This window comes from Psammomys obesus, unplaced genomic scaffold, assembly GCF_907164565.1.
Source record: "Psammomys obesus unplaced genomic scaffold, mPsaObe1.curated_primary_1811, whole genome shotgun sequence".
NCBI lineage: Eukaryota > Metazoa > Chordata > Mammalia > Rodentia > Muridae > Psammomys > Psammomys obesus.
Genome location: NW_026588752.1, coordinates 11397359 through 11425008, shown reverse-complemented (window position 1 = coordinate 11425008; position 27650 = coordinate 11397359). Strand labels below are relative to the sequence as shown.

At 46.4% G+C, this 27650-nt stretch overlaps 1 protein-coding gene across 1 annotated transcript in view; it reads left to right on the top strand.

Annotated features, from left to right (window-relative positions):
- Dock2 (dedicator of cytokinesis 2) overlaps nt 1-18279 on the top strand; it is a 403875-nt gene extending 385596 nt beyond the window's left edge. Inside the window, exons 45-52 of the mRNA XM_055604610.1 lie at nt 5041-5217; nt 6524-6607; nt 11807-11944; nt 14046-14173; nt 14972-15140; nt 15996-16116; nt 16818-16960; nt 17726-18279. Coding sequence (XP_055460585.1) covers nt 5041-5217; nt 6524-6607; nt 11807-11944; nt 14046-14173; nt 14972-15140; nt 15996-16116; nt 16818-16960; nt 17726-17788 — 1023 coding nt within the window. The 3' untranslated portion in view covers nt 17789-18279. The remainder of the gene's footprint in view (nt 1-5040; nt 5218-6523; nt 6608-11806; nt 11945-14045; nt 14174-14971; nt 15141-15995; nt 16117-16817; nt 16961-17725) is intronic.
- Nucleotides 18280-27650: the final 9371 nt, after the last annotated feature.

The following is a 27650-nucleotide window of genomic DNA, read 5'->3' as shown; positions in this document are numbered from 1 at the left end:
GTTAGCTAAGAACCATGCACTTCCCAAAATCCACAGGGCAGGTCAGCACAGTTGTGAGAACCCTTATATGTGGGAATATATTTGAGATATCTTTTTTTTTTTAAACTCATTCAAAAGCTATTGCATTGGTGCCTAACACATGTCAGACACCATTCTGAGATCTAGAGATTCCAAGGTATAACTCCCATTTTTACTGTGGGAAAGAGACTGAAAGGTCAAAGTAAACACAATATGTCAGATGACGATAAACATGAGGGAGGGGTAGCCATCTTAAATAGTAGCATCAAAGGAAGCTTCGCTGTCAAAATTGTTTTGAGCAAAGGCCCTGGAGCAGAGAGGAATAGTCTGAGAGATATTGAAGAGATGGGTTTTTCTTTTTCTTTCTCCCTGCCCCTCTCTTTCTCTCTCTCTTGTTCTGTTGGATATTTTTTGTTTATTTGTTTGTTTGCTTGCTTGCTCTTTAGAACAGAGTTTCTCTGTATAATAGCCGTAGACCAGGCTGGCCTCAAACTCACAGAGATCCGCCTGCCTCTACCTCCCAAGTGGCTATAGTGCCAGTAGGCCTATAGCCTCTGTTTCATAGGCATGGCACTGTGTATCTAGAGGAGTGTTTTGGGATAGGCTTTTGGAGAAAGTCTTGCCTGTTTGCTGAGGACTTTACCCTGTCCTCAGCCCTAATCTAGGAGAATGACGGTTCAGCTTGGTATTGGAGGCTCATTATGCATCTCTCCATCTCAATTTACAAATTAGGAACTACAAAGTATGGAATGTCAGAGCTGCAACGGATACCAAAAAAAAAAAAAAAAAAAAAAAAAAAAAAAGCCACTGGATCCCAAGGCTATAAAGTCAAATCTCTTCCAAGCCCTGTAGGATAAAGTAAATAAAATGTCACATTAAGTTACCAGTAACTGGCAGATGCTAAAGCAAATGCAAGTAGGCAGCCCCTCCCCCTGTTGAATTCACTTTGGGGAAATCCTAGCCAGTGCTTGCTGAGTGACAGACCCCTGCAGGCCAGGGTGGGTCTATTCTTCAGATTCTTTCTTGATCCCTGTCCAGGACACTATTCTTTTAATTGTTTACGAATCTATTTATTCACCTTACGTCCTGATTACAGATCCCCTCTTCCCAGTCTCTTCATTGCACACTTGTCTTCTCCATTATCCCCTTTCCTTCTCAGAGAAGGGGGAGGTCCCCGTGGGTACCAACCTGGCACATGAAGTTGCTGCAGGATTAGGCACATCCTCTCGCACTGAAGCCAAACAAGGAAGCCCAGTCACGGGCACTGGAGCCATCAGAATCAGAGAGGACCCCTGCTCTAGTTGTTGGGTTGGTGGTTCAGTTTCTGTGACCCCCCTTGGACCCAGGTTAGTTGACTCTATAGGTCCTCTTGTAGAGTCCTTGACCCCTCCCATTCCCTCAGTTTTTCCCCCAACTCTCCCATAGGACTCACTGAGCCCTGTCTAATGTTTGGCTGTGGGTCTCTGCATCTGTTTCCATCAGCTGCTGTGCGAAGCCCCTCAGAGGAGTTAGGCTAGGCTCCTGTCTACAAGCATGGCAGAGTTACATTAATATTGTCAGGGATTGGTTCTCTCCCATGGGATGGGTTGCAAGTGTTTTTACAGAGGAAGAAACTGAGGCTAGTGGTGAACTTGAACTATCAAACTGATGGTAGTCACTGACGCCTTGCCCCTTCCAGCTCATAGGACTCCTGGATGGGCTCAAGCAGATGACATGGGTGGGAGGTGCTGGAGCAACTGGAAAGGATGCTGGCTTGCTGGGAATGAAATTTACTACCCCCTCCCACTCATCTTCATGCTGGTTCCCATGGCATCTTGCCTCAGGAACCCACTATCTCTTAACAAGTTGGACATAAGTTATTTGGCCTGTGCTGCCCATAGAAACTGAGGTTCAGCTTAGCCAAGATGCCAGAGATCTGAGGGCCTAATGAAGTCCCAACAGCCAGTCGATGGCAGGCCTGGTGATGTAGTCTGGTGTGCCTCTGGCAGAAGTCTGCCTCTGCAACCAAGAACAACCCTGTTGCCCTCTCCAACTCTGGTACCTACTGCCCTCAGGCACGTGTATTATTAGTTACCTTTCCATCACCGTGATAAAACACCATGACCAAAGGCAACTTACAGAAGAAAAAGTTTATTGTGCTTGTAGGGTTCCACAGGGATAAGAGTCCATCATGGTGGGAGGCATGGCAACAAGCAACAGACAGCGTGGCAGGAGCAGGAAGCAGAAAAACCACATCTTCAACTGCAAACAGGAAGCAGAGAGAATGAACTGGAAGGAGGGCAAGGCTATAAACTCTCAAATCCCACTTTCCGACACACTTCCTGCAGAAAGTCTACACTGCACCACCTCCCCAAACAGCACCACCAAATGGGGACCAACTAATGAAACACCTGAGCCTTTGGGGGTCACTATCACTCAAACCACCACAGAGCATCTTTCCGTCTGTCCTTGAGAATATACACAGACTGGCTTATGGGGTGGCTATAAATGGAACCATCTCTGTTACCCAGTTTGTGATGGATGGTTTTGGTTTATGTTATCAGTAGCTGACACCCACTTCTCCCTCCAAATGCACCACCCCAACTTCTACTCAGAGCTACGTGTTTGCCCTACTCAAATGCCCATCTGAGGAGAGCCAAAGCCTCTTTCTCCTCAGTCTCTGTTCCTGACAGGGGTGATGCGAATTCAGATTTGTGAATTCAGAAACAATTTCAAAAGTGTGCAGGCAAGCCAGTCAACAAACCTCACCATTTCCAGTGACTTGCCCCAAAGCCAGTGTCTTCCAGACACATCAGGCTGTTGTTAGCATTCGGGTGAAGTGCTGTGCTCCTCAGCTGAGAGGATAGGTTTTCCTTAGAACTCATTCTGAACCTCAGTCTTATAAAAGTTCCCCAGAGCTGGTTTGTATGAAGGGTACAAACTCGGACATGGGTCTCAGGTTTAGACAATAGGCCAAGCAGCATTCTCCTCTAGTTCATACCCTAAGTGTTTATATATGTGTATGCGAGTCAGTGTGCCTGTATGCAACTGTGGGTGCTATAATTTAAATATAGATGGTGTTTCTAAAAAGTGTCAATGTAAAACCTTTGTCCCCCAAACAGTGCTGTTACTAGGTACTATCAACCCTTAAAAGGCAGTGCCTTGGGGGAGTTCTTAGGTTAAGGATTTGGGCCCCCAAATCTCTCATTTTCATGCTCATCATTGCATCTAGTGCCTTTACCTCAGGCCCATCCAATCAAATTGCCAGGTGTCCAGAACCTGGAGCAAAATAAACTTGTTTTTCTTATAAAAAAAAAAAAAAAGCCACATGTATTTAGTTGCAGTTGCATGACACTGAACAATACTGTGGGTGACAGAAAGATAATGATAGTGACAGAGAATCTGCTCCCGGGGCCTTCTCATTGTGGAAGCCTCCATCTTAGTTACTTTTCTATTGCTCTGAAGAGACACCATGACCAAGGCAACATATAGGAAAATGTTCATTGGGGCTCACTGTATCAGAGTGTTAGGCCCCAGTGATCACCAAAGTGGGAAGCACAGCAATAGTCAGGCGTGGTATTGGAGCGGTAGCTGAAAGTTTACATCCTGATCCGCAAGTTGGAGGCAGAGAGAAAGAGCCAGTTGGGAATGGTGTGGGCTTTTGACACCTCAAAACCCACCCCCAGGGACACATCTCCTCTAAGACCACACCTCCTAGTCCTTCCCAAACAGTCCCACCAATCGAAGACTAAATATTCAAACATAGGAGCCTACAGGGGCTATTCTCATTTAGACTACTACAGAGAAAGGGTTGGGGAAGCTGTGTTAGAACAAGAATTACAGAAATAACTTAAAAGTATGGCTAGAGACTGGCTTGCTCCTTCCACACATGCAGTAGGTACAAGTATCAAGAGACAATTCTCAAGAACTTTGCAGTGGCAGGTGTTGTATGGTCTCAATTATTCTTCACTACATAGCCAATAAGGCAGGCACAACATCACCACCATGACAGACAGGATAGATTTAGCTCCCTTCCTCCATGAAGGTTTCTCAGATTTCTTGCCGCTTCCCTCCCATCCTTTCTCACCAGTGATCTTCCCTTCTCAAAATAACTGCTATGTCCTGTCCTGACACCCATAAGCCTTAGCGACAACACTTCTCAGTAGGTGTCCAAGGTAGGCTTTCTTCTGAACTTACCCGTGTAACAACTGTGGCTCAGAGAGTGAGGAAACTTGGCCCTGAGTCTCACAGGTAGAAAACTGCAGAGCTGAGATTGGCACTCACTTCTCATTGTACCAAGTGTGATCAGCAAACTGTGGTTGATGTCTGCATTCTGCATGCTTCTGCTTTCGTGAAGAGTTTGGTTAGGACAACCATGCTTTCCTCTTCAGTTTTCCAGGCTGCTGTTGCTGCCAGGCAGTGACAGAGTGGAGTTGTTGCAGCTGAGCCCATCTGGCCTGCAAACCCTAAAATATTTACTCTCTGGCCCCTTTGCTGAGATGTTTGCTGACCTCTAGTTTAGTTTTCACTCTGGATCATAAGCTTCTGCAAACGGCACTGTTTGTCTGTTGCCATTCAATACCACTGTTTATCTTGCTTTCAGAGAGCTTTCATGTTCTCTCTAACCCGAGGTTTCAGGACCTGCTGTGTGCCAGGCTGGGTTCCCCTGGAGCAAGCTATCTTAATTCTCTAGCCAGCAGCATACACAATGACTCCCAACCAGTATGTGGTGAGTTGTTTTGAAATGCATTTTCCCTGGTTAACTGGGAGAGAAGCCTTCCTGGGCACACTCAACCTCTAAAATCATAGAGGAGCCTGGTACTTTCTGCCTGTGTCTCCCCCAGAGAAATCCTTTTCCTCCAAGGAGAAAGCCAGTCCTCAGCCAGCAGACTGCCCCTGGGGCTGACTCATTACCCTCAGATCCTGCTGTAGCCTGGAGAGCAGGGGCTGCCTTTGAATTCACCCAAGTGATATCAATAGCAATGATTACCTTGGCTTCTCCAGCCACCCGCTAAGGCCCTTCTGCAATCTTGTTTTCAACAGACCACAATTAGTCCTCTGGAGAATGCCATCGAAACCATGTCCACAGCCAACGAGAAGATCCTGATGATGATAAATCAGTACCAGAGTGACGAGAGCCTTCCCATCAACCCGCTCTCCATGCTCCTCAACGGGATCGTGGACCCTGCGGTCATGGGAGGCTTCGCCAAATACGAGAAGGTGAGGGACCTTGAAGCTTATACCCACATCCCTGTGCCTGTCCTTGCTTGACCCCAAATGGACTCTCAGCTTGGTTGGTCATAAGGTTTCAACCTGAGTTCCTGTCTCCTTCACATCCTGGATACAGAAGAAACAATTCCCCAAGCGTCTCCAGTTCCATGGCACTTCCAGGCAATGTTGTTGAAGAAAGGCTCAGAGGTGGCCACAAGCCACAAGCCATGACATTTGCTAAGCCCACACCTTCCATGGAAATTTTGAAATAAGATAGACATAGCTTCAGGGAAAGAAAGAAACTCAGAATCTGAGCATGCAGAAATCTTGGAGACCAACTTCATGGGCAGAGGCATAATCTAGACATGCAAGTCACGGGGTCCCTTCAATAAGCCCCATATATTTGAGTCCAAGATTGTGTATTTGACCCTCCTGTGTAGGAGACCAAAAGGAAAGACCATCAGTTATCTGTAGCCCCTAGTAGCCCCTATTGGAAATGACGGTGTGCTAATAGGAAGACATGAGTTTTCCTCACATGATGTAGAGAGTCCTGAGCTGGCTTTCAACTCCCAGAAACGGAAAGAGGAATGAGCTCCTCTTTCTATAAAGCCTTACTGTACATTCTCTATCCTTTGTCATTCTTTTGTGCAAAGGCAACAATGTCCCAGTGTGCACCAGTCAGAGACAGTGACACCCGTCTTTCAGTTGTTCCTTTTGGCTACCCTGACACATCTGAGGTCACCTTTTGCTCAGCCTTCAGGAGTGCTGCAATATTTTTGCATAGAGTTGTACACGTGATGAGGATGGGAACTCTAAAAAGAGGAGAAAGGAAAAATGGAGGAGCCATGAGGGAGACTGGGAGGCAAGGTTGAACAAGCACCTCACTCAGCTCTCTTCCTCCAGCAAGGATCTCTGAATCCCTCCCTGCTCCCTAACACAGGAATCTCTTCCCTGAGCCCCCATCCAGCTCAAGCCCCCAGAGTTCTGGTTCAGTAGAACCCAGTTGAGACATGAGAATGTGTGTCAAGTTCTCAGTTCAGAACAGTTTCCGGGGGAGCTGCTGTTGGTCCCAGCACCCTACCTTAGCAGTACCTCCCTGGAGTCTGCAGCCCATGTCCAGTGGGTGCTAATGAGAGCCTCCAGTAAAGAAAACTAAAGCAATGTGAGCTACGGCAAAGTCCACTCCAACGCCTGGAATCTTGAAACTTCTGTCGTAGCAAGTTTTCTCTCAATGCCAGAGATTGACCATGGATCCCCCCTCTCCCCGATAAATGGAAAATCTTAAGTTCTCACCTGTCCCTCACCCCAACCCCAGGCCTTTTTCACTGAAGAGTACAGCAGGGAGCACCCGGAGGACCAAGACAAGCTGAGCCACCTCAAGGACCTGATCGCATGGCAGGTAAAGCCTAGCTGGGCGTGGGAGCATCCATCCAGGCCCTCTTCTTGCTCCAGTTACCTGGCTCTCAGCTCTCCTGGCCTTCAGCTCCACATGATCTTCTGCTCTTCACCCCTGGCTCCTCTAGTACACCTGAGTTGGCTCACCAGGACACATACTTATTTGGTATACCTTACCCTTGTGTGTTACATAGCCAGGCAGGGTTGGATACAGTGGCTAGAGGTGGTAGAGATTGCTTTCTTTGTTGTTAAATTCAGGAGGTAGCTTTTCACAGCAGGGCTCAAATGAACCCCAAGCCCTGCCTCAACACATCTACCGCCTGCTTGCACCAATCAGACAATGGAAGGCTCGCCCCCTCCCCCACTGCCACCTTCCTGGTGAGGCTGACCCAGTTTGTTGCAGATAGTGTGCAGATGGATATCAGGTTCTGGAGATAATTGAGGTCTTTGTTGGGCTGGCTCCTGGTCAAAGGGTTCACATCTGCCTAGCTCGGCCAGATTTCAGCCCGAGGACTTGTTATTTGTCTGCCTCCATATCTCCTGTCTTGTTGCATTCTTCTCCTTGCCCACTTTTCTTCCCCACCTCCTTCTGTGCATCTGTCTGCCACTCTTAGAAGCTCTTTGCTTCTCCCCTGTCATTTGCCTCTCTCTGCCTCCTACGCCCTCGCATCTACCTCCTCTCCCTGCTTTTTCATTACTCTCCCTTTCTCTTTTATTTCTCTCTCTCTCTTTTTTTTCCAAAAAAGAAACAATCTGCTGGATCCCTCCCGGGAGGGCTTTCAAAGAACCAGACCCTCCCTGCTTTAGCCCTGTGACAGCCTCCACAGACACCTGCCAGGTCTAGACTCTTTGCAGATGGTGCATGGGTGGACACAGGAGGGGCAAGCTGGTGAGGAGTAAACAGGAGCCTGGGGCCAGGAGTGGCAGTCTTCAGGCCTCCCATCCCCTCCTCCCCACTCCTTGCAAGTCCCCATGCAAAAAGAAGCACGCTCTTCTTGGTAAGGAGTTTGGTTACTCCAGGGAAATCAGGGGCTGAGAAGCATGGGGTGCAGACTCTTTTTTTAAAATAAGTATTCCTAATTCAGGTCCTTCCCTGCCACTGCCAATTTATGCAAAGTGGAACTTTAAAAATGAAATGCTGAGCGAGCACTGCAGACACACTTTTCCTGAATGCATTAGGTGTGTCTGGAATTTTTTTTCTCTGCTTCCCACTCCGTGCCACCCATGAAACTTAAACACCCCTCAGGTCTCTCTCCATCTCTCTGGGACCACCTGTATCATTTAATGCTCAGATAATGACACTTCCCTTGCCACCTGATCCGAGAAGCAAGAAGGCCAGCTGAGTGGGCCTCTTCCCTAGATACTTCTGAGGCATCCAGGGAGGACTCTGCCAGTAGCCCCTTCTCATCTGGTTAGTGTTCTGTCCTGAGCCTGCTGCCTTCAGGGTCCAATGGGTCTTAGCCTTGCAGAGCAGTTGTCGCTGGCTATACCTTCTAAGAACATCCTTCCCCCAACTATTTAGAAGGTCTCCAAATAGATGAGAGACTGAAAGCAGCATGCATTAGATGCCACTACCTGTAAGATTCTGAGGAGAATTTGGGGAGCACCCCCTAGTGTCAGCCTTTCTTATAGCATGGCCTACGGCTCCCAAAGCCACAGGTTACAGAGGCCTTTTAATTCCCAGAAGAAAGTGCACTGGGCCATGTCCCTCCTACTCTGCCCAATTTCCCTCATGCGTGTGCATTCAAGTAGTGCCATCCTGCTGTGTAGGCACAATGCTGTTCTTGTCATTACACTCAGCAAACCAGCTTATATGTTTCTCTTCCATTCATTCTCAAAGCACTTGTTTAGTGTGCCTACACCGTGTCCTGGGCACTGTGCCAGGTAACAGGAAAATGGATGGGCAAACTTGAGCCTGTCCATTAGAGCTTAATTCCAGGGAGGACATTGTTTTGCAAAACTATACACACTCTGGGATTTTTTCCCCCCTCAAGTTCTTGAAAACCTTAGACTTTAAAGGGAAATGGCCTGGCCCTTACCAAACCAGAGAAAGCTGACTTTTCCAGTGTGCAGTCTGTGTTCGTTTCCAATTTCAAGATTGGAATCTTTTGAGCTGTTCTTTGTAAAGATTTTATTACATGGGACGATGTCCACAGTATATTATTCTCTCAAGCTTTTTTTGTTGTGAAACATTACATGTAAGAAAGTGCATATAAAAAATATGGTTCTCCTGTTTAGCACCAATCATCCATGGATACGACCCCCTGCCCTTAAATGAGATAGGCACCCCCAAGGCCGCCTTATGTGGTCCATAGTCATCACCACCCCTCTGCTAGGCTGACCACTTTCCTGCTTTTATAGAAATCATTCCCTAGCTTTAAAAAAAAAAAGTTCCACTCCCCAAGCATGCATTCCTAGGTATCCTAGTTTGCCCTGGATTCCTGCTGACCCACATATGATCGAAACCACCACGTACAGTTAGTGCTCTGTGTCAGTTAGCCTTGTCAAGTTTGCTCATTTCGTCACACTCACTGATCCATGCTTTCTAGAAGTCTATACAGAGAGATCTTGAAATGATACCAAATGTATTCATTTTTCTGCTAATTTTAAATTAGTTTGTTTTCAACTTGGTTGGGGCTCTTGACTGTCTCTTGGTTGGGTGTGTTTAGACCTGGCAATGCTTGGTCTTTACACAGGAGAAAAATGTCGCTTTATATACATTTGCTAAGTTCCTATCAGCAAAGAATAATTCATCAATATTATATAAATAAAATAGACAGTGCATATTATTTTGTATCCAGATTCTTTTACATAACACAGTATCTTTTAAATTCATCAGGTTACTGCACACATGAAAGGTTTGACTTTTTCTAAATTTTGCCCTGTAAGTATATAGCATACAAACAAATATAACCATTTATTGATCCATCCTTCTGTTGGTAGAGGTATATACACTTCATTCCCTCAAGGTACAAGTAATAGTAGAATTGTTGGCTCATTCAAGTTCAGCCTTTCTGGGTATAAGAAACAGTTTTTCAAAGTGTCCATACCAGCTTTCCTGTCTGCCACGAGACCCTGAGAGTTCTCACTTATACTCACATAAAACAAAAGTTAAAAAAAAAATGCAACCATATTGTTATCCTTTCTGATCACAGTGGAATAAAACTCAAACTGTATATAGCAAGATAAACTTCAGAAGTTATAAGCATGGATGGAGACTGAATAATGCACTTTTAAATGAACAATGGATCATTGAGGATGTGAGAAAGGACATTATAAAAATCCCTTGAGCCAAATGAAAACAGAAATACAATATACCAAATCCCATGTGATTTAGCAAAATGTCTATTGTAAAGGAATGGCATGCTCAGACGGGGAAAATGCAGATTCTGAAGCTCTTGAGTGTTCTGTGAATGTCAAGTCTGGCTGATCTATAGCTTAACACCCATATTTCTTTGCTGGCTTCTCTTGGCCTGGTTGGCCTGTTCATGGCAGGGCACCAGGTCACTCGGTATCCTCTTCGCTCCCTCGTCCCTCTTAGCCCCTAAAAATTGATGCTAAGCTGACCAATTTTCTGTCTTACCTAAAGGGTAACGCTAAAGCTATAAATTTATTCCACTTTAAACTTTACAGTATTATCTTTGTGGAAGACCCTTTTGGTAATATTTAAGCTTTCTACAATCATTCTCCCTCATTCATTCCTCTGTCCCTTTGTCCCCAAGTTATGTATCCTGCCCGTTAGTTTAAGTCCTGTCTCCTCTGGGTGAGTTTCCTCCAGTGTCCGGTCACCCCTGAAGATTCTTCCTGATTCACAGCGAAGCTAATTGGAAATCAATGTACGTGGGAGAAGGCTGTGTCAGCAAAGGGGCATCATTTCCTGGCAATTCAGTGACCCATACATCTGAACCTATACACCAACATGGAACACTTACATCCTCCAGAAGGTTATTCTTCCAACTGTTTCTTGAGAAGACGATCCTAGCTACCACACTGGGCAGTTTAGGAACTGTGCAGTGGCCACCTCACCACCCATAAACACACTTTCTTTTCATCTACTTGCGTCCAGTCTGGTGGTGGCTGCTCCTCCTCCTGCCCTTGGGTCTGGTCCTCCTGAGCCCCAGGTTGGTTGTTAGAGGACAAGTTCCTGCTTCTTGGGGAAATGGTAGCACATTATACTTAGCTGCAAGGTGAAACAGTGGACCCCTGGGCAGGGAACTGGCCTGGTGCAGAATACCAGCGCCTCCCTTAGCTTTGCTGTGACATCCTTGCCTCTGCTCCTGAGTGCCTCTTTCATTCCTAGAAGCATGGTGGCCTCTTCTAACCACCAAGTCCCTCCTCTGCTCTTGGAGGTCAGCTACAGCTTCTGGCTACCTTTCTCCTGCACAGAAACTGGGGCCTGTTTATAGATGAGTGCACATCTCACTGCAGAGTGCTCTTCTCCCTTCACCGCCTTTCCTCTCAGGGTATCTAAGAGAAGGTGACAGAAATGTCTTTACCCTACCATGGTGGAGAAGTTTGTTTTCCTAAAAAGAGTCTATCCTTTATCCTGGTGTTCTTAGTTATTTCAATCAGAGGGTCATGCAATTAACTTTCTCAGATTTTTTCCTTCTAGTATTGAGCCCTGTGGCTCTGTTCCTCTCCTTCCAGGGCTCCAAGGATTAGTGTGCTGACATCCCTCATAAGACAAACTACACTCTCCTATCTGTTCCTCCCTCATCCCTGAACTTTCTGATGCCAGCACACTCCTAGCTTTGCTCAGCGGCCATTAAAAGTATAATTGGGCCCCATGGTGTAAGATGGGCTGTGGCCTCTCTGCCTTTCTCTGCTCTTCCCTGTTGCCTGGCTTAACTTCATAATTTCACTTTCTTACTTCTGAGTACTTCTTAAGCAAGACTGCAGCTCAAAGCCCTGGAGGGTTCTCCATTCTGTTCTCTGAATCCTGACCCTTTGTAGATTTTTTTTGACGACTCAGGTTTCCCCATGTCTGTGGCTTCTAATGCCCAGGACAGCCACAATTCCAGGGAAAGGAGAGCAGCTGGAGTCATTGTTCCCCTCCAGGACAAATTTCTAAGGCTGTGGCTGTCCCAGGGACCATGTGGGTCTCTAAGCTCCCGAAAGCTGCCCAGGAATAGTTAACAAGTCAACCTGAGCTCTTGAGCTAGTGGCCAAGCTGAGGCCCATTGCTTACCACCTCTCTCTTTAGATCCCCTTCCTGGGAGCTGGCATTAAGATCCATGAGAAAAGGGTCTCAGACAACCTGCGCCCTTTTCATGACCGGATGGAGGAGTGTTTCAAGAACCTGAAAATGAAGGTGGAGAAGGAGTATGGTGTCCGAGAGATGGTAATGAATGGTCCCTGTGACTGGGGAGGATTGTGGAAATAAGAGCTGAAAGGGACTGCCATGGGGGAACTTCCTGTAGGCCTAGTCCCTCAAAAATCACTCCTAAAGAGAAGCCAGTCATACATTGGACCTGTAGAACTAGCAGTAGCCCAAGGAACTGTGTAATTTTAATGGTTATATTAATGAATCACTTAGTATGTGCTTGATCTGCAGTTGATGTATATCAGCTGATTGGTATAGGGCAGGTAGCAATGCTTTTTAAGTCTCATATGTATATATGAGTAAGTGACTGGATGACTGAAATACTTACTGGTTGCTACTACAAATTGCTTCCTTAGAGAAGCCTGGCATAGGAATGCCTTCCTGGGCACCCTCTGACTTTCCTACAGTAGGGGCAGTTTGCTGCTGCCTCTGGGACACTTGATTAGGTCAAATGTCTCCACAGCTGAGAACACAGGTTGCACTGAAGCCTGGTCTCTGCTTATGAATTTAAAGCTAAGCAAACAAGCCTTAGCAAAATGTTGATGAGTGAAATGGAACAGGGATTTGATTTCTTTCTCACATACAATCAAATGTGGTAACAATCTTTCAAACCCTCGGTTTTAAAAGAAAAAAAATATGTATATATAGATTCAGGATAAGATTCAGGAGCATTCGATAACTTACCTAAAGTTAAGTGAAGGATAGGGTATGCAGCCAGCTGCATCATCTCCAAAGCCACTGTTCTCCAGAGCCTGAAGGGGACCCTGGCCTCTATTCTCAGGGACAACATCTTCCATTTCACATAAAGTGGAATCATCAAAATACCAGGGCTTTTTGGAATCTTGAAGATTGTCTGCCCCAACACTCTTGATCTATAGACACCCAGAGAAGAGCTGTAGTTTCAGGAAGGGCCTAGAGCTGAACCTCTGTCTCTTCTCCAGGCAGAAACAAGTTGATATTTTCTATACTCTTTCTGAAATGCAATTCTGAACCTCTTGGGTTCAGGCCAAACGTTCCAGGCTGAAAGAATACCCCCCCCCCCCACACACACACTTTAGATACCAGCCACAAACTCCAGGCCCCAAGAGTTAGGACCCACACTTCTGCACATAATGATTACAAATTTGGGGGTCAAATTTGTAATTCATCCTCCCAGCCAATGTGGTAATTCACTAGAATCCCTGACTGCAATGACTTAATGGTTTTTCAACTTTGTCATGATTTTAAAGCAATCTGCAGTCAGTAGAAATTGTACTTCAAACCCTGACCTTTCTGGGGCTCGAGCCATGTGGTCAAGCACTCTTGGAAGGCTAGGGCACCTACATGCAACTCTCAGGCAATCCCGGGTAAAGAAACTGCTCGTGGGGTAAACAGCCATTATGCCACAGTAAATGGTGTTGCTAGCTAGGGTGCTTGGCCGTCTGGGTAGAACTTATGCATTTTTAGATCACATTTTCAACTTAATAAGAGGCTTAGTGGGATGTGATCTCATAGACTGGGGAGCTTCTGTACTGAAGCTTTCAGATAATAAATCAAATGGAGATAGGTGCAGGACACATAGGGCGAGGTATAAGGAGGTTGGTCCCGAACATGAAACTTCCATGTTGTCAGGAGACACCACCCTCCAGCATGTGATTGGCATGTGGTTACCTACCAGGAAGCTCACCAGAGCTTAAGTGTGGAGAGTTTTTCTGGGGCTTTCACTACTCAGCCAAGACTGAGTGAATCATTGGCTATGGGCAGGAGATTCATCTCTGTCCCCTGTCTCCTCCTTGGAGATTGAGTTGATAAATACATGGTTCAAAGTCTCAGCCATGTAATGACAGGGTTGGTCTCTCTGGCACAGACCAGCCCCATTGCAAGCCCTCTCATTAGCATAAGGAAAGATGGTCCTCGAGGCCACTGAAGAGTACAGATGCTGTCTCACATGGGGAAACTTAAGGACTAGCGATTGTTCCCCTGAGATGGAGGCTGCTAGTGTTTATCCTGCGGTCCTGCCGGCTGGGAGTTTTGCAATGATTGCCCCTGGCCCCCCTGTTCCACCCTGCCCAGAGGAGGGGGGCTCGGATTGCAAAGCCTTGCTCAGCTGGCTCCTCACCACTTGTTCTCATCTGGGCAGCCTGACTTCGATGATCGGAGAGTGGGTCGCCCCAGGTCCATGCTGCGTTCCTACAGGCAGATGTCCATCATCTCTCTGGCCTCCATGAATTCTGACTGCAGCACCCCAAGCAAGACCACCGCAGAAAGGTCAGCCCCTTCCTGGAGCTCCTGGCCCAGGCCTCCTTCCCATTCACTTTTAAGCCTTTCTCCAGCTGGGACGTCAGGAAAGCCTTGGAGCCATTCAGCGGCTTGCCTTGGCTAGTGCCATTTTAAAAAGTGTCCTGAGCAGCTGAGAGAGGGTGCTGGCTTTTCCAGGAACCCATAACTCACCGAAGCCATCTCTCATCCTGCTGCCACCACGACCACTAGGCTCTGTGCCCACTGATGTCTGTTGGAAGCCAGCATCCCTCCCAAACTTCACTCTTTTCTTCCCACATCACTCTGATGGTAGCATGTCTCCTCCCACACCATCCACATCTTCTACCTCATCCCCCTTTTTGTCCTACAGCCCTGTGGCTCTCCCTGCACCCAATTTCACTGTCTGCATCATAAGCACCACCTGCCCAGTGTTCAGGCACCAGGACCGCTGCTCAGGGCGCTGCATATCCCCACTTACTGAGCAAGTGTAGCTCAGAGAAGCCAAGGGGTTTGCTCAGGGTCATTCAGCGAAAAAGTGGCAGTGCCTGGCTTTGAACCTAGATCCACATTTTAACCAGATTCATCTCCTTGCCATCCCTTTTGCTTTTAGTGGCTTACCGTCTTCAACCATTCTAACCTTCATTTTGAATGTTTGTGCACACGTGAGCTTTTCAATCTGCCATCAAGATACCTGATTTTGCCTCAGCCCTGCAGTGATAGCTCAGTCAGCATGCAAGTCCTCTGAGGACCCCTATGCCCCTACCAGGCTCCAACTATGGTTTCCCCTGTTCTTCCCCTGTCCTTCAGTTTTGACCTAGAGTCAGCAGTGCCCAAGACTCCCAAAGTGGAGGAGGAGCCCATCTCCCCAGGGAGCACTCTGCCGGAGGTCAAGCTGCGGCGGTCCAAGAAAAGGACCAAGAGGAGCAGCGTGGTGTTTGCAGATGAGAAGGCAGCACCCGAGTCAGAGCTGAAACGGGTAAGCAGGGATACCAGGTTCTCTCCGGCTCTTCAGAACACTGTGCCAGGCAGCTTAGGGCTCCTGAGAGGGTAGACTAGCCTGGCTCCCTCACTGCAGTGAATCTTAGGAAGGAAGCTGCCCAAAATGAGGCATAACATACTCTCATGCTCCCCAGGCAGGATTTGAACCCAAGCTATCAGGATCATATTTACGTAATATTCTGCGTGAAATATAACCATATAGTTATATACAGTATAATTACATAATCAATGTTTGTGGGGGACTAAGGATTCCAATGGGTTGGAGGGAAGCCTGTGCTACATAGTGAATTTCAGGGCGGCCTCATCTACAGAGTAAGCCCTTACCTAAAAGGAAAAAAAAAAGTTCAATAATTAGTAATTACTAATGAAGAGATTTTGGTATCACACAGCCCTGAGCTCAGTGGAAAGGTTTATTGAAAGCATGCTGGGGAACTGCAAGGGAGTGAGCATTAGCCATTATGGTAGGGTGGGGCTGGATAAAAGGGCAGAGCCAGCTGATGCCTTCTGGAGAAGAAACCCTATACACTTCCTACTAGACTTCTGAGGGAAAAGGATGGGTGTGTCTTCTATGCTCCAGGACTCTAGGGAACACAATTCACCTGATAGTCTAGCTGAACAGACCCTCTCCAGAACTCTTGGTGTTATGTAATACACAACCTATCCAATAGGCAAACTGACACCGAAAGGTATAAAACAGAACAAATGAACTCTCAGTGCTTCCCTGTCCATAGAAACCACTTTAAGCACTCTCCCTGACTTTTGAGGACTTAGAGTTGCCTTATACTAAGCACTGTCTGTGGCCTGTGTTTGACTATATGTAATATTCATCCAGCTTTCCAGAAAGCATGAATTCATGAGCGACACCAATCTCTCAGAGCATGCGGCCGTCCCCACCAGGGTGTCTATCCTCTCTCAGATGAGTTCTGTCAGCCAGTCCATGCCCACCATCCCAGGTATGTATTTGCTGCTGCCAACCTGGGGGAAGAGGTCGTGTGAGTTGCCAAGCTGTCAGGGAGAGGAAAGATGAGAACTACTTCTATAGAGCGAGGCAGGCTGGGTATTTGGGGCCAGAAGCCCATGGCTCTTGCACTCTCTCAACATCCCCCATCGGAGAAGTCATGTGATCAAGTTCTACTGGGTGCAGAAGGGGAAGTCTATGGTTCCTCTGGGACCACTCCCAACCAAGAGTTCCCATTTGCAGGCAGCAATTCCTCCAGGTCCAGGAGGGTGCCTTTGGCATATCTCTAAGGCCCATGGCACCTCTGCTGACCAGGAAGACTACTTCTAGATTTCCAAAGCTTACCACAGCATCTAATGTCTGTGGTGTTCAGTGTATAGACGACACTTGCACCATGTCTTACTTTCCGGGAATACAGAGCATTGCCGACTCACTTTCCATTCACAGAGGGAAGCGCACGTACAGCCAGGAACTCAGCATCCATGCGTCTACTTCTCATGTCTGCTGCTCCATGTAGGCTCTGAGCCTGAGGCAGGACAGAATAGAACAAGGCAGAACCGGTGCTGCCCCCTTGGGGCTGAACAGTGCATGACAGTAAAGACATCTCCCAACAGAGTGCCTGGCAAGGCCAGGCTGCTGCCAGGCTCTACCCTAACTCATCCCCCCCCCTACTCACGCATGTCTGGTCCTTTCCAGCCCTCACACTCTCTGCAGCAGGTGTGCCTGGCTTGGATGAGGCCAACACATCTCCCCGCCTGAGTCAGACCTTTCTCCATCTCTCAGACGGTGACAAGAAGACCCTGAAAAAGAAGAAAGTCAATCAGTTCTTCAAGACCATGGTGAGGACACCAGTGGCTGGAAAGAGGGGAATGCTGAGAAAAAATGGGGAGGATCTACAAGGGTGTGCATATTTTTTGCCCGTAACTCCTCTGAGAAGGACTGACCCCAGTTCCGGTGAAGCAGGGGCTTCTGGGACCTCAGAACCAGTAGGTGGCTAGACCTAATTTAACCTCTTCTTTGGAGCTCCTCTCTGAGCCCTAGCAGCCAGCTATCCAAGAAGCCAAAAGTATCTTTTTTTTGGGGGGGGAGCAAAGCATTTTCGTATTTTACTTACATTACAAAATATCCTTCAAATTAAAAGTTGGTTTTTAATTTCTGACTCTTGAAGTCCCATCCCCTGTTGTTACCCTGTCAGTCCTTGTCTGGGATCAAGAAGGTTCGGACGTACTTCCGATCCTCCAGGCACTATGAATCAGAGCTGAGATACTATAAAAATCACAGGTTGCCTGAGAGCCTGCGTGAGTGAGTCAGGCACCATGCTAAGCATTTCCCTGTCATTATCCTGTTTGATCCTCCCCTGTTCCAGAAGATTTTTTTCCCCTGCCGGGCTCACAGAGTTAGCTGAGCTATGTGCAGAATTCACACAGCTAGCAAGGGGGTCTATGAAGCTTCCCCAAAGCAGCTTTCTGACAAAACTCAAGGTCATAGCAACTTCTAATCACTTGTCTTTAGGCACAAGTCAAGGTTGTAGGGTCTGGGGTGCTCTGCGATGATGCACACAAGAATCTCATCTTGCTGACATGTTCTTGTGTCTTCCCTCAAAGCTGGCCAGCAAGTCGAGTGAAGAAAGCAAGCAGATCCCAGACTCCATGTCCACAGACCTGTGAGGTGCTGCTGCTCAAAGCAGTGTGGGAGCTGTGATGGAGAGGCACGCACATGGCCTTGGAGTTCCATAAGGAAACTTCAAAGCCCTAAAAGAGACAGGATCCCAGCGGACCCCACACCAGTCCTCAAGTGACAACAAACTTCACATCGCCTGTGGCCGCCACCACCACAGTGACAGAGCATTCAACAGATAAAGAAGTCCCACTGTGGATTCTGGAACCTCAGGGAGCCAGCATGTGCCCAATGGATGCTCTCCCTAGCATCCAAGGCATGCATGTCATAACTCAGGCTCACAGCTAGGAGGAGCTGTCTTTTGTTCATCCCTATGTCCCAGCACTTAAAAGAACTGAAAAGCTTTTAAAAGTTCTATATTTGGTTAACATTTTTGTATTTTTACTTTTTTTTTTTTAATAAGCTCTGTTGTACCCCATCACCTCCAAAGTGTGGTTCTTTCTCACTGACATTAACAATGATCCCATGATTCAAATAAACTTTGTTGCCCGAGTCTTTTACTGAAGGACTGGGGAGAAAGTTCCCATGGTGGGAGGCAGCCCAGGGGAGTACACCTGTATGGAAGGCTTATGTTGGCTCATCTCGATGCTATGTTTTTCCTCCTGGCTCAGGCAACCTCAAGAATCTTCTTGAAGACTCTGGTGTCTTTGGGGCCAATTCCTGGGGTGTTAGGATGCCGAAAAAGCCCACCCAGCATTTTCCTTTTGCAGACGGATGGTGGAGACTTTCTTACCAACTTCCTCCATCTCTGGACTGGACAGAGATAGCTAACCCTCCCAGTCTGTTATTCCACTGAGGACCCCAAGCAGTGCTGGAAAGGAGAGAGGGCTGAGGACTGGTCCAGCCTGCAAGTTACATCACCAGGTCAGGAGTGGTGGCTCTCTTGGAGAGACAATGTTCATGGTCAGGTTTCTCAGATGACACCGAAGGAAGAGAAGCAAGGGAGAGGAGAGCCACTCCAACCTCTCCTCCCTCACAGATGTGTAGAGGAGCCTGAGCCTAAGGCTGAGCCCCTGTGGACATCAAGTGAATGGCAATGTAGGGTTCAGAACTAGGGGTGGATGAGATAAAATGATCAAAACCAAAACTTCCCAAAGCTTAATAGGTAACCTTAAAAGGCGGATATGATTATTGCCCAGATGGAAAAACTGAAGCGCAGGCAGAAGTGACCTAAGACTAGGGAATGCCAACACTGGCTTCAGCACCTGAATGTGAAGTTAAATTCTTCCCCATTACCTAAAACCCCCAGCAACCTTTCGTGCCCAGTGTATCCTGAATCCTTGAGACCCGTGTCATGCCAGTCTCCCCCAGGGTGTTGTCTATGCCCCCTCTCCAAGTCTTAAACCACTGTGTGCTCTAGCTTCCTATTTCTAACCTGCTATGGTGGCTCTGGGGGGTTAGGAGAAGGGGTTGGGCTGCATCAGATAGCTCTGGATTCCTAAAGTAAGCAGAGATTGGAATGCCTCTGGATCCACCTGACAAAAACCCATGTCAACACATGAGCAGAGGACACAAGAAGAGCTGAACGATGGGACCACATCCCCATGGCTTCCCAAGCAGATGTCAGCATCATGTGGCCCTTGTCCTGCCTGACTGTTCTTTCCAAGTCCATTTTCTCTTCAAGTTCTAAGGCTGAACTCCATTGGGTTAGTTTTTCCTATCATTATGAACTAACAGAATTCCAGTGTTTAACCTTCAAGCAGAAGTGCTTCCAATGACTAAGGGAAGTATCTCGACAAGCAAATGAAGACAGTATCCCATTCCCTGTAATTCCAGACAGACACAAGCCCATTGTAGACCTGCAGATACAATTGCTTCCCACCAGGGAGGCCTGCGCACCAGACTGGGAGGCTGTTTTTATGGCTGCAACGGAAGTTCTGTGCCTGCAGTCACTTCCCTGCTCTTCAACAGGGTGCTGTAATAATCACATCACTAAGTTCTGACTTGATAAAAGTATCGATACCTGTGAATTTCCTCACTGGGTCTGAAAGGGACCATCCACCTCTGTTTCTTTTCCCATAAAACGCAGAGCAAAAAGTGAAACCCATGGATTCCTGTTCACACAACACTCAAGCGTTAAATCACATCTGAGGACTGTCATTAGCAGGAAGTTAGGTTTGGCACTTTGTCAGAATTTCAGACTCTATGGCCACGTACCAATATGCACAACCATGCTAGTGGAGACATCGACAACTGGTTATACCACAGCGGCCTTTGCCAGGTCCTCGCTCTCTATGTCCTTTCCCTTAAACCCTCACATCAGTCCCACAAGAGAGACACTAGAGTATAGTTCAAACTGGTGTGAGAACTCAAGAGTCTAAGGGTTTTGTTTTTTTTTTTTTTTTACTGCGATCTTAACTGAATGCCTGGTACAAAGGGAAAAAAAAAAGCATCCTTCTTACAGTTCTAGTGGCAAGGGAGTCCACGAGCGCAGTGTCGGCATCGGCTTGGGATCCAGTGAGGCCCTTCTGCTGCACCATGGCCTAGCAAGGGAGAGTCACGTGATGAGGCAGAGCAAGTACGCTAGGTTGGGTGGCTCTTCTTATCCAGCCACTAATGCCCAGTGTGTGGGGGGGAATGTCCCACTCTTATGACCTCATCTAATCTTAATCACCATGAAAGGCCTGACTTCATGCCATCAACACAAGGGTTGAGGATTTGGTTTTTAATGCACGAGATATGGAGAAACACATGCTCATCCTTCAGAACTGGCGGGTTTGCGACCTGCCCTTGTCACCAAGTAAAGAGGCCTACCCACCTCTGTTAATTTGCTTCTATGTTTGACAGCTTGCTTCCAAATACTAATGTCACAGGCCCTGCTTGTGGACATCATCCCCTACAGTACTGATCATGATGCCCAATGAAGGTAGGGGAGTCAAATTTGGTGCAATTCATCTTATGCCACCAGATGACCCATAATTATAAGCCAGGTCTGTCCAAAACTAGCTTGTAATGTCCAGGAAGGGCTGTACCTTCAGAATTCCCACAAGAAAGGACTACTGGGTGGTTTGCTTGGGAGTGGGCCACCAACGTGAGCAAAATAGCTTCCAAAACAGCCTAAGGAAAGGAAAGGCTTGTTTTGGGCTCATGGCTTCAGAGGGATTTTAGTTTGTTATGGTGGGGAAAGCATGGCCACAGGAACACATAGCCTAGAAGGGTAGGCTGGAGCTGTTGGCATGGTAGCTCACCAGCAAGCACTGAAAGCAGGAAAGCCAGAAACAGATAACCTTCAAAGTCCCACCCTAGTGACTTCTTCCACCAACTAGACCTACCTCCAAAGGCTCTAAGCCTTCAAAAAAGCACCACAAACTGGTGGCCAATTATTCAAACTGTGAATCTGTGTGGGGCATCTCAGACACAAACTGTGACAGACCCCAAGAGATCAATTCACACAGCCCACACACTTTCTAGCTCAGTGAACTGTTCAATACCGCACAGCTGAGATCAGTGGGACCTAAATGGACTCTAGGTTGACCTGACTCTAAGTCCTTCTGGGAAATTCCCTCAGAACCACTCTTCCTTACTCACTAAGCTTACTGACTTCAAGGCACATATATTACCCTTCCCAAGGGTCTTGAAGCATGGAATGGAAGTCAGCATTCCTTCTTCCAGATTTTCTGGCTCATGCCAGAAAATGGAGGAAAAATTGAAGGAATCCAACATCTTCCCAAGTATATAAAAACGAATCTGGCTTCCTTCTTCAAACATCCTGGCACTCATCTGTTTACCATTCCTATCCAAACCCTAGGTGCCTAAACTTACCCTGAGTAAATTCAACTGACTAGAAAAGAGACCCTCAGATCATGATAAAAAGCCCACAGTTTTTTTTTTGTTTGTTTGTTTGGTTTTTTTGTTGTTGTTTTGTTTTGTTTTGTTTTGTTTTGGTTTGGTTTGGTTTGGTTTGGTTTAGCATGCCGTGCTCTGCTTTTCAGCAAGCCACAGGGAGATCCAACTTTCAAGGCATCATGGAGCAGGACATCTGTAGACAGGATGGATGGAAAACTTCTCCTCACCACAGTCTGTCTAAGGGAGGTAGAAGAAAGGGGACATATTTGTGCAGCCTCAATCATATAGCAGTATATTCTACTGAGGCTGTGATGCCGGGTTGCTTGATCCCATACCCTACAAGGTGGTAATATAGTCATGGCCAAGGTTTGTCTGCACCGATCACTGGTGCAGCCAGTGGCTCTGTAGCAGCAAATGGGAGAAGCAAACCCAACCTCCCCAACAGGCAACTGGTGGCCCTGGTGTCAAGAGCTACACCGAAGCAGTTGACTGCACTGGGCACTGAGGCAGAGTATGCAGCTGGAAGCTCAGCAAACTATGACGCCTGTGAGGGCCAGAGTTGGGTTGCTGTATGAGATGCTCTGATGCAGTCAAGATCCTCAGAACCCTCCTGTGTGTCCTGCTCCTGTCAGTCACATGGCTCCTCCATTTTTCTGATCAAGTCCAGTTAGCCACAATCCATTTGAAGGTGGTGGCCAGTTATGACCCGTATGCAACAGAAAGCAATATTTGTGATACAAGCTACAGTGTCGTTGCAAAGGGATCAGTACGATATCAGACATCTGTCATTTTCTTCCTCCAGCCTCCACTTAATGTTTCCCTGACCCAAGATGGCATTTTATCTGGCCAACACGACTTGTCTAGCAGGGTGACCCAGATCTCGAATCTTCAAAGGGTTCCTTGCCTTTAGTTGCTCTGTCCTTACTGATTTGGGCTACTTTTATTGTCTGTAGACTATCTTTAGTGGCCTTAAGAGTGATCAGAAACAAGACATGGAGCCCACTGGTTCCGAACACACACCACACTGGATCCTAGGTATGAAACACATACCTAGCCATCTAGGTTTCTGTGTCATCCGTTACCCAGGACTCTTGGTCTACAGGCATGAGAAACCACAGCATCTGGGTGGCAGTCACAGCTCTATTCATTGTGGCATGTCCAGTGATTGAGGTCTTTCCTCTTTCCTAACCTGAAACAAACCATGTCAAATTGATTTGTGTCCCCTTCAGATTCACGTGCTGATGCCTAATACTTCAAAATGTGACAATTTTCGAAGCAAAATCATTAACCCAGGTGATAATTAAGTGTTACTGATTTTCCTATCAAAGGAGGAAATGTGAACACAAACATACAGGAAGACCATCACATAAAAGTGAATGAAGACAGTGACCAGAACAGCCAAAGTAGCCAGTAAGCTACATCTGATAGAGAGAGGCATGGGTTAGATTCCTCCCCATGGATCTCAGAAGGAATCAGTCATGTGGACATCCTGATCTTAGATAACAAATTCTGTTCTTTAAGCCACTCTGTTATTGACATTTGTTACAGCTTCCATAGCAAACTAATACAGACCAGGACCTCAAACCCAACAAAAGCAAAGACTGTAGAGACAGCAGGTCTTTGGATGAGATGGTAAGAAGGGCTTCTTCTTTCATAATGTGGATTTTTAGGTTTTGGAGCTTTTGGAGATTTATGTCTATGACACCCCATTATTCATAGTATTTTATGCAGTCTGGAGTTGATTCCGTTACCCAGTCGTGGACTCCCCTCCATGAGGTACCTAGCCTGAGCTTTCAAAAGGCTGTGCCTCTCCCTATCCCATGGGGTGCTTCTGAATGACAAGATTCCAGAGAAAGCCAGTGAGTCCCATGCCTCTGTGCCCATTCCCATGAAACCTTTAATAGTAGTAAGAATGTGCAGCACGTGACATTTCACAACTACATGTAAAGGAGCAAGACAGTACCTACGCAGTGGAACAGTGCGATGTTCCTGAGGTGTTCCTATAAACAAGATTCCTGGCGCACTCAGTATTTGCCAGGAAAGCACCCATCACCAAACAGAAGAGATGGCCGATCTCTTCCAAGCAAACCAGCAAACCCATAAAGGCATCTGATAGTATTAATGGTGTCCCTCTTTTCCGTCGCATTCTCTTGAGATAGATTAATTAATTGAATGAAAAGCATATGGAGAAAATTACTCCTACTCTTCAGATCTTTGAAAGCATACTTTCTGGAGTGTCTTTGTGCAGGAAGTTCCACGCAGACTTCCTTATGTAACGGGTCAACAGACAGAAGTATATGCACACCTCAGGGAATCAGGTCAACCCCCTTATTCTCCACGGCGTCTCTCTAACATCAGGACCAGAATAGAGTTTTAGGTGTCATGGTCCTGATGTCACTTCGGATTCCCATTTACTAGTCATTGAGAAATCCACATGTTCCTTTTTCCTTGCTCCAGTTACTAGCCAGAATTTCCCTTGGGGAAAAGGCAGAGGTCAGCTTGCTAAAGATACAGGTGCATGGCCAAGTCTTCTTTTAGGGAACCAGCCCTCCAAAACCAATGGACCTTAAAATTGCCTATTGCCGTGGCTGATCTTGTCATATGCATATATGACAAGATATATATATATATGTATATATATACATACACATACACATATATACACATGTATAAATATATTATACACATATGTATATATTATACACATATACACATATGTGTATATGTATGTATAGACAATCTAAGAAGTTGTTCATTGATTTAACTTCTAGGAACACAGTAATCCATCAGCCAGTGTAGTTTAGGACACTCTAATTTTCTGTCTTGCTTGCTGCCTATTAATCTACCTAGTATCTGATGGTTAGGTAGAGCTACCTGCTTCTCCCCATATGGAAATCCTTTATCTATACTGATATCAGGGAAGCAGGTTTTATATTATCTACCTCGCTATCAATACTGCTTTGATTGCAATATAGAATTCCCTCCATAGAACCATGTCTTGAGGGCTTAGGGTTAGCTGTCAGTTGATGGGCTTCTGCTGATGGGCTTAGATCATGTGGGCTCTCTTAGTTACTTTTTTATTGTTGTGACAAGACACTGTGACTAAGGCAAACTATAAAAGAAAGTGCTTCTTGGGGGCTCACCGTTTCAGAGGTTAGAGTTCACGACCATCATGGCAGAGAGCATGGTAGAAGGTCAGCAGGCATGGTGCTGCAGCAGTAGCAGAGAGCTTACATTTTTTAAAATTTAAGATTTATTCACTTTGTATCCTGGTTGTAGCCCCCTCCCTCATCTCCTCCTAGTCCCATCCTCTTCATTCTTCCTCCTCTATACCTCTTTCCTAGTTCACCGAGAGGGGAAGCCATCCTCCTCTATTGTCTGACCCTAGCCTATCAGGTCCCATCACGACTGCCTGTATCCTCTTCCTCTGTAGGCTGGCTAGGTTGCCCTTACAGGGAGAAGGCACAAGAAACAGGCAACCGAATTCATGTCAGAGACTGCCTTTTACTAGGGAACCACATGGAGACTGAGCTGCCTGTGGGCTACATCTAAGCATAGGGTCTAGCTCCTCTCCATGCATGTTTCTTGGTTGATGCATCAGTCTCTGCTGTCCCTAGGCTCATCCCCAATAATTCCACTTCTGAACAAGAGTCCCAGGTAATTTGAGTAAACATTAAATATCTAACCCAAGGATTAAATTTTATTTTTTAAATTGAGGGTGAGGAATGTATGTCCATGCAGCCAAGAAGTGAAGCAGAGAAACATGGGGGACAATTTGGGATCATGCATCACTGTGCTGCCCAGAGCCTTGTGACATACTGTAAAGAGACTGCCAACTACTCAGCAGATGTGCCTATTCATCCATTCTTGGCATCCCTGGCCAGGATAGATGGAGAATGTTCCATCCCCTGTTTCTCATTGGCCAAAATGAGAATTGACTAATTCCATGCCCTCCTTCCTAAGCTCCATCCTTCAGCCCCTTTGGCAGCTCTTGGGAAGACAGATTCTGAAAGCTGTCATCATATCTCATCTACTTGTATGAGAGTCAACCAAGATGCAGAGTATGCAGCTGGCCAGTGTGGTTTGTAGGGTGTAGGGTAGAGGGGAAATAGTCTTCTCCCATCCAAATGGCTTGCTGGCTCTAGGTAATAGACTTTGTAGGTCCAAATAGACTAGGTTTAGATGGCTCCCACTGGAACCCATTGATCCATCTTAGCCAGGAAAGCCAGTCATATTCAGACTTCATCACTCTTTAACCTGAAACTGTGTCCGAAGCCTTTGCCAAGGCCTAGAAAAATAGATCACGCCCGCTGCTGCTCCCACCCCACTCTCTTTGCTAGGCTGTTTGATACATCAGAATAAGGGAGAATTCTCACTGGAGGGACTAGGATGCAGAGGGTTGTAGCCTCTGTCCTACTCTGATTTCTGTTGCTGTCATCAACACCATGACCAAGAGCAACTTGGGGAAGAAATGTGTTGTTTCCCCCTACACCGCTGGGTCACAGTCTATCACCAAGGATAGTAAAAGCAGATAAAGCAGGAACTCAGGGCAGGAACTCAAGTAGAGACTGATGTTACTGGTTGTTCCTCATGGCTCACTCAGCTTGCTTTGTGATGCAATCCAGGATCTACCTGCCCAGAGGTGGGACCACCCTTGGTGGACTGGGTCCTCCCCTACCCATCATTAATCAAGAAAACATTGCAAAAACTTGTATATGGGTCAGACTGATTGAGGCATTTTCCCAATGGAAGCTCTCACCTTCCCACATGACTCTAGCTCTTGTAGAGTTGACAAAAAAAAAAAATCTAATGAGCATATGCCCCAAACTGAAGATGGCTTAAACAATACCCTTTCTGTCTTTTACCTGAAGAGACCCCAGAAATGAAAGGGTCTGAGTGGGAGCAAAGAGTTTCAGGATCCCTGATTTCTGAGGAAATGCAATGAGAGACCTGTGAGCTAGGGGGAAAGGATTGACCTTGCATGGACTAGTTTCCTCTTCTGTGATGGGGGCTGATACTAGATGGTTATTAAGCCAGTTGGAGGAACTGAGAACATGAGCAATGGGAATCAGTTGCTGACAATGGGATGATCTCACTTCATTCATGCCTGGTGGTTGCAGTGGCCAGAGCTAAAAGTGACACCATTACTGCCTTCCCTGCTTTTCCACCTGCATCCTAAGGAGGCACAGTCATCACCCAGTGTCTGCAGGACTTGGCTTCATGACCACCCATGATACTAAAAGACACGGATGCTCAAGGAAGCATCCAGTATAAAATGCCATAGCATTTACATATAATACATATTCCTATGCAATTCCCATCAACATACCAACACAATTCTTTACAGACCTTGAAAGAAAAATTCTCAACTTCATATAGAAAAACAAAAAACCCAGAATTTCCAAAATGATCCTGTACAATAACAGGTCATCTTGAGGTATCTCCATCCCTGATCTCAAGCTGTACTACAGAGCAATAGTAATAAAAACTGCATGGTATTGGCATAGAAACAGAACAGTGGATCAATGGAACCGAATAGAAGACCCAGAAATAAATCCACACACCTATGGATACTTGATTTTTGACAAAGAAGCCAAAACCATACAATGGAAAAAAAAAAAGACAGTATCTTCAACAAATGGTGCCGGTCTAAATGGATGTCTACATGCAGAAAAATGAAAATAGATCCATATTTATCACCCTGCACAAAACTAAAGTCCAAGTGGATCAAAGACCTCAACACAATTCCAGACACACTAAATCAGTTAGAAGAAAAAGTAGGGAAGAGCCTAGAACTCATTAGCACAGGAGAGAACTTCCTGAACAGAATAGCAGCAGCACAGGCTCTAAGAGCAACAATCAATAAATGTGACCTCATGAAACTTAAAAGCTTCTGTAAAGCAAAAGATACTGTTGTCAGAACAAAATGACAGCCTATAGACTAGGAAAGGATCTTCACCAACCCTATATCTGACAGAGGACTAATATCCAGAATATATAAAGAACTAAAGAAGTTAAAAAGCAACAAATCAAGTAATCCAATTAAAAAATGGGGTACAGAGCTGA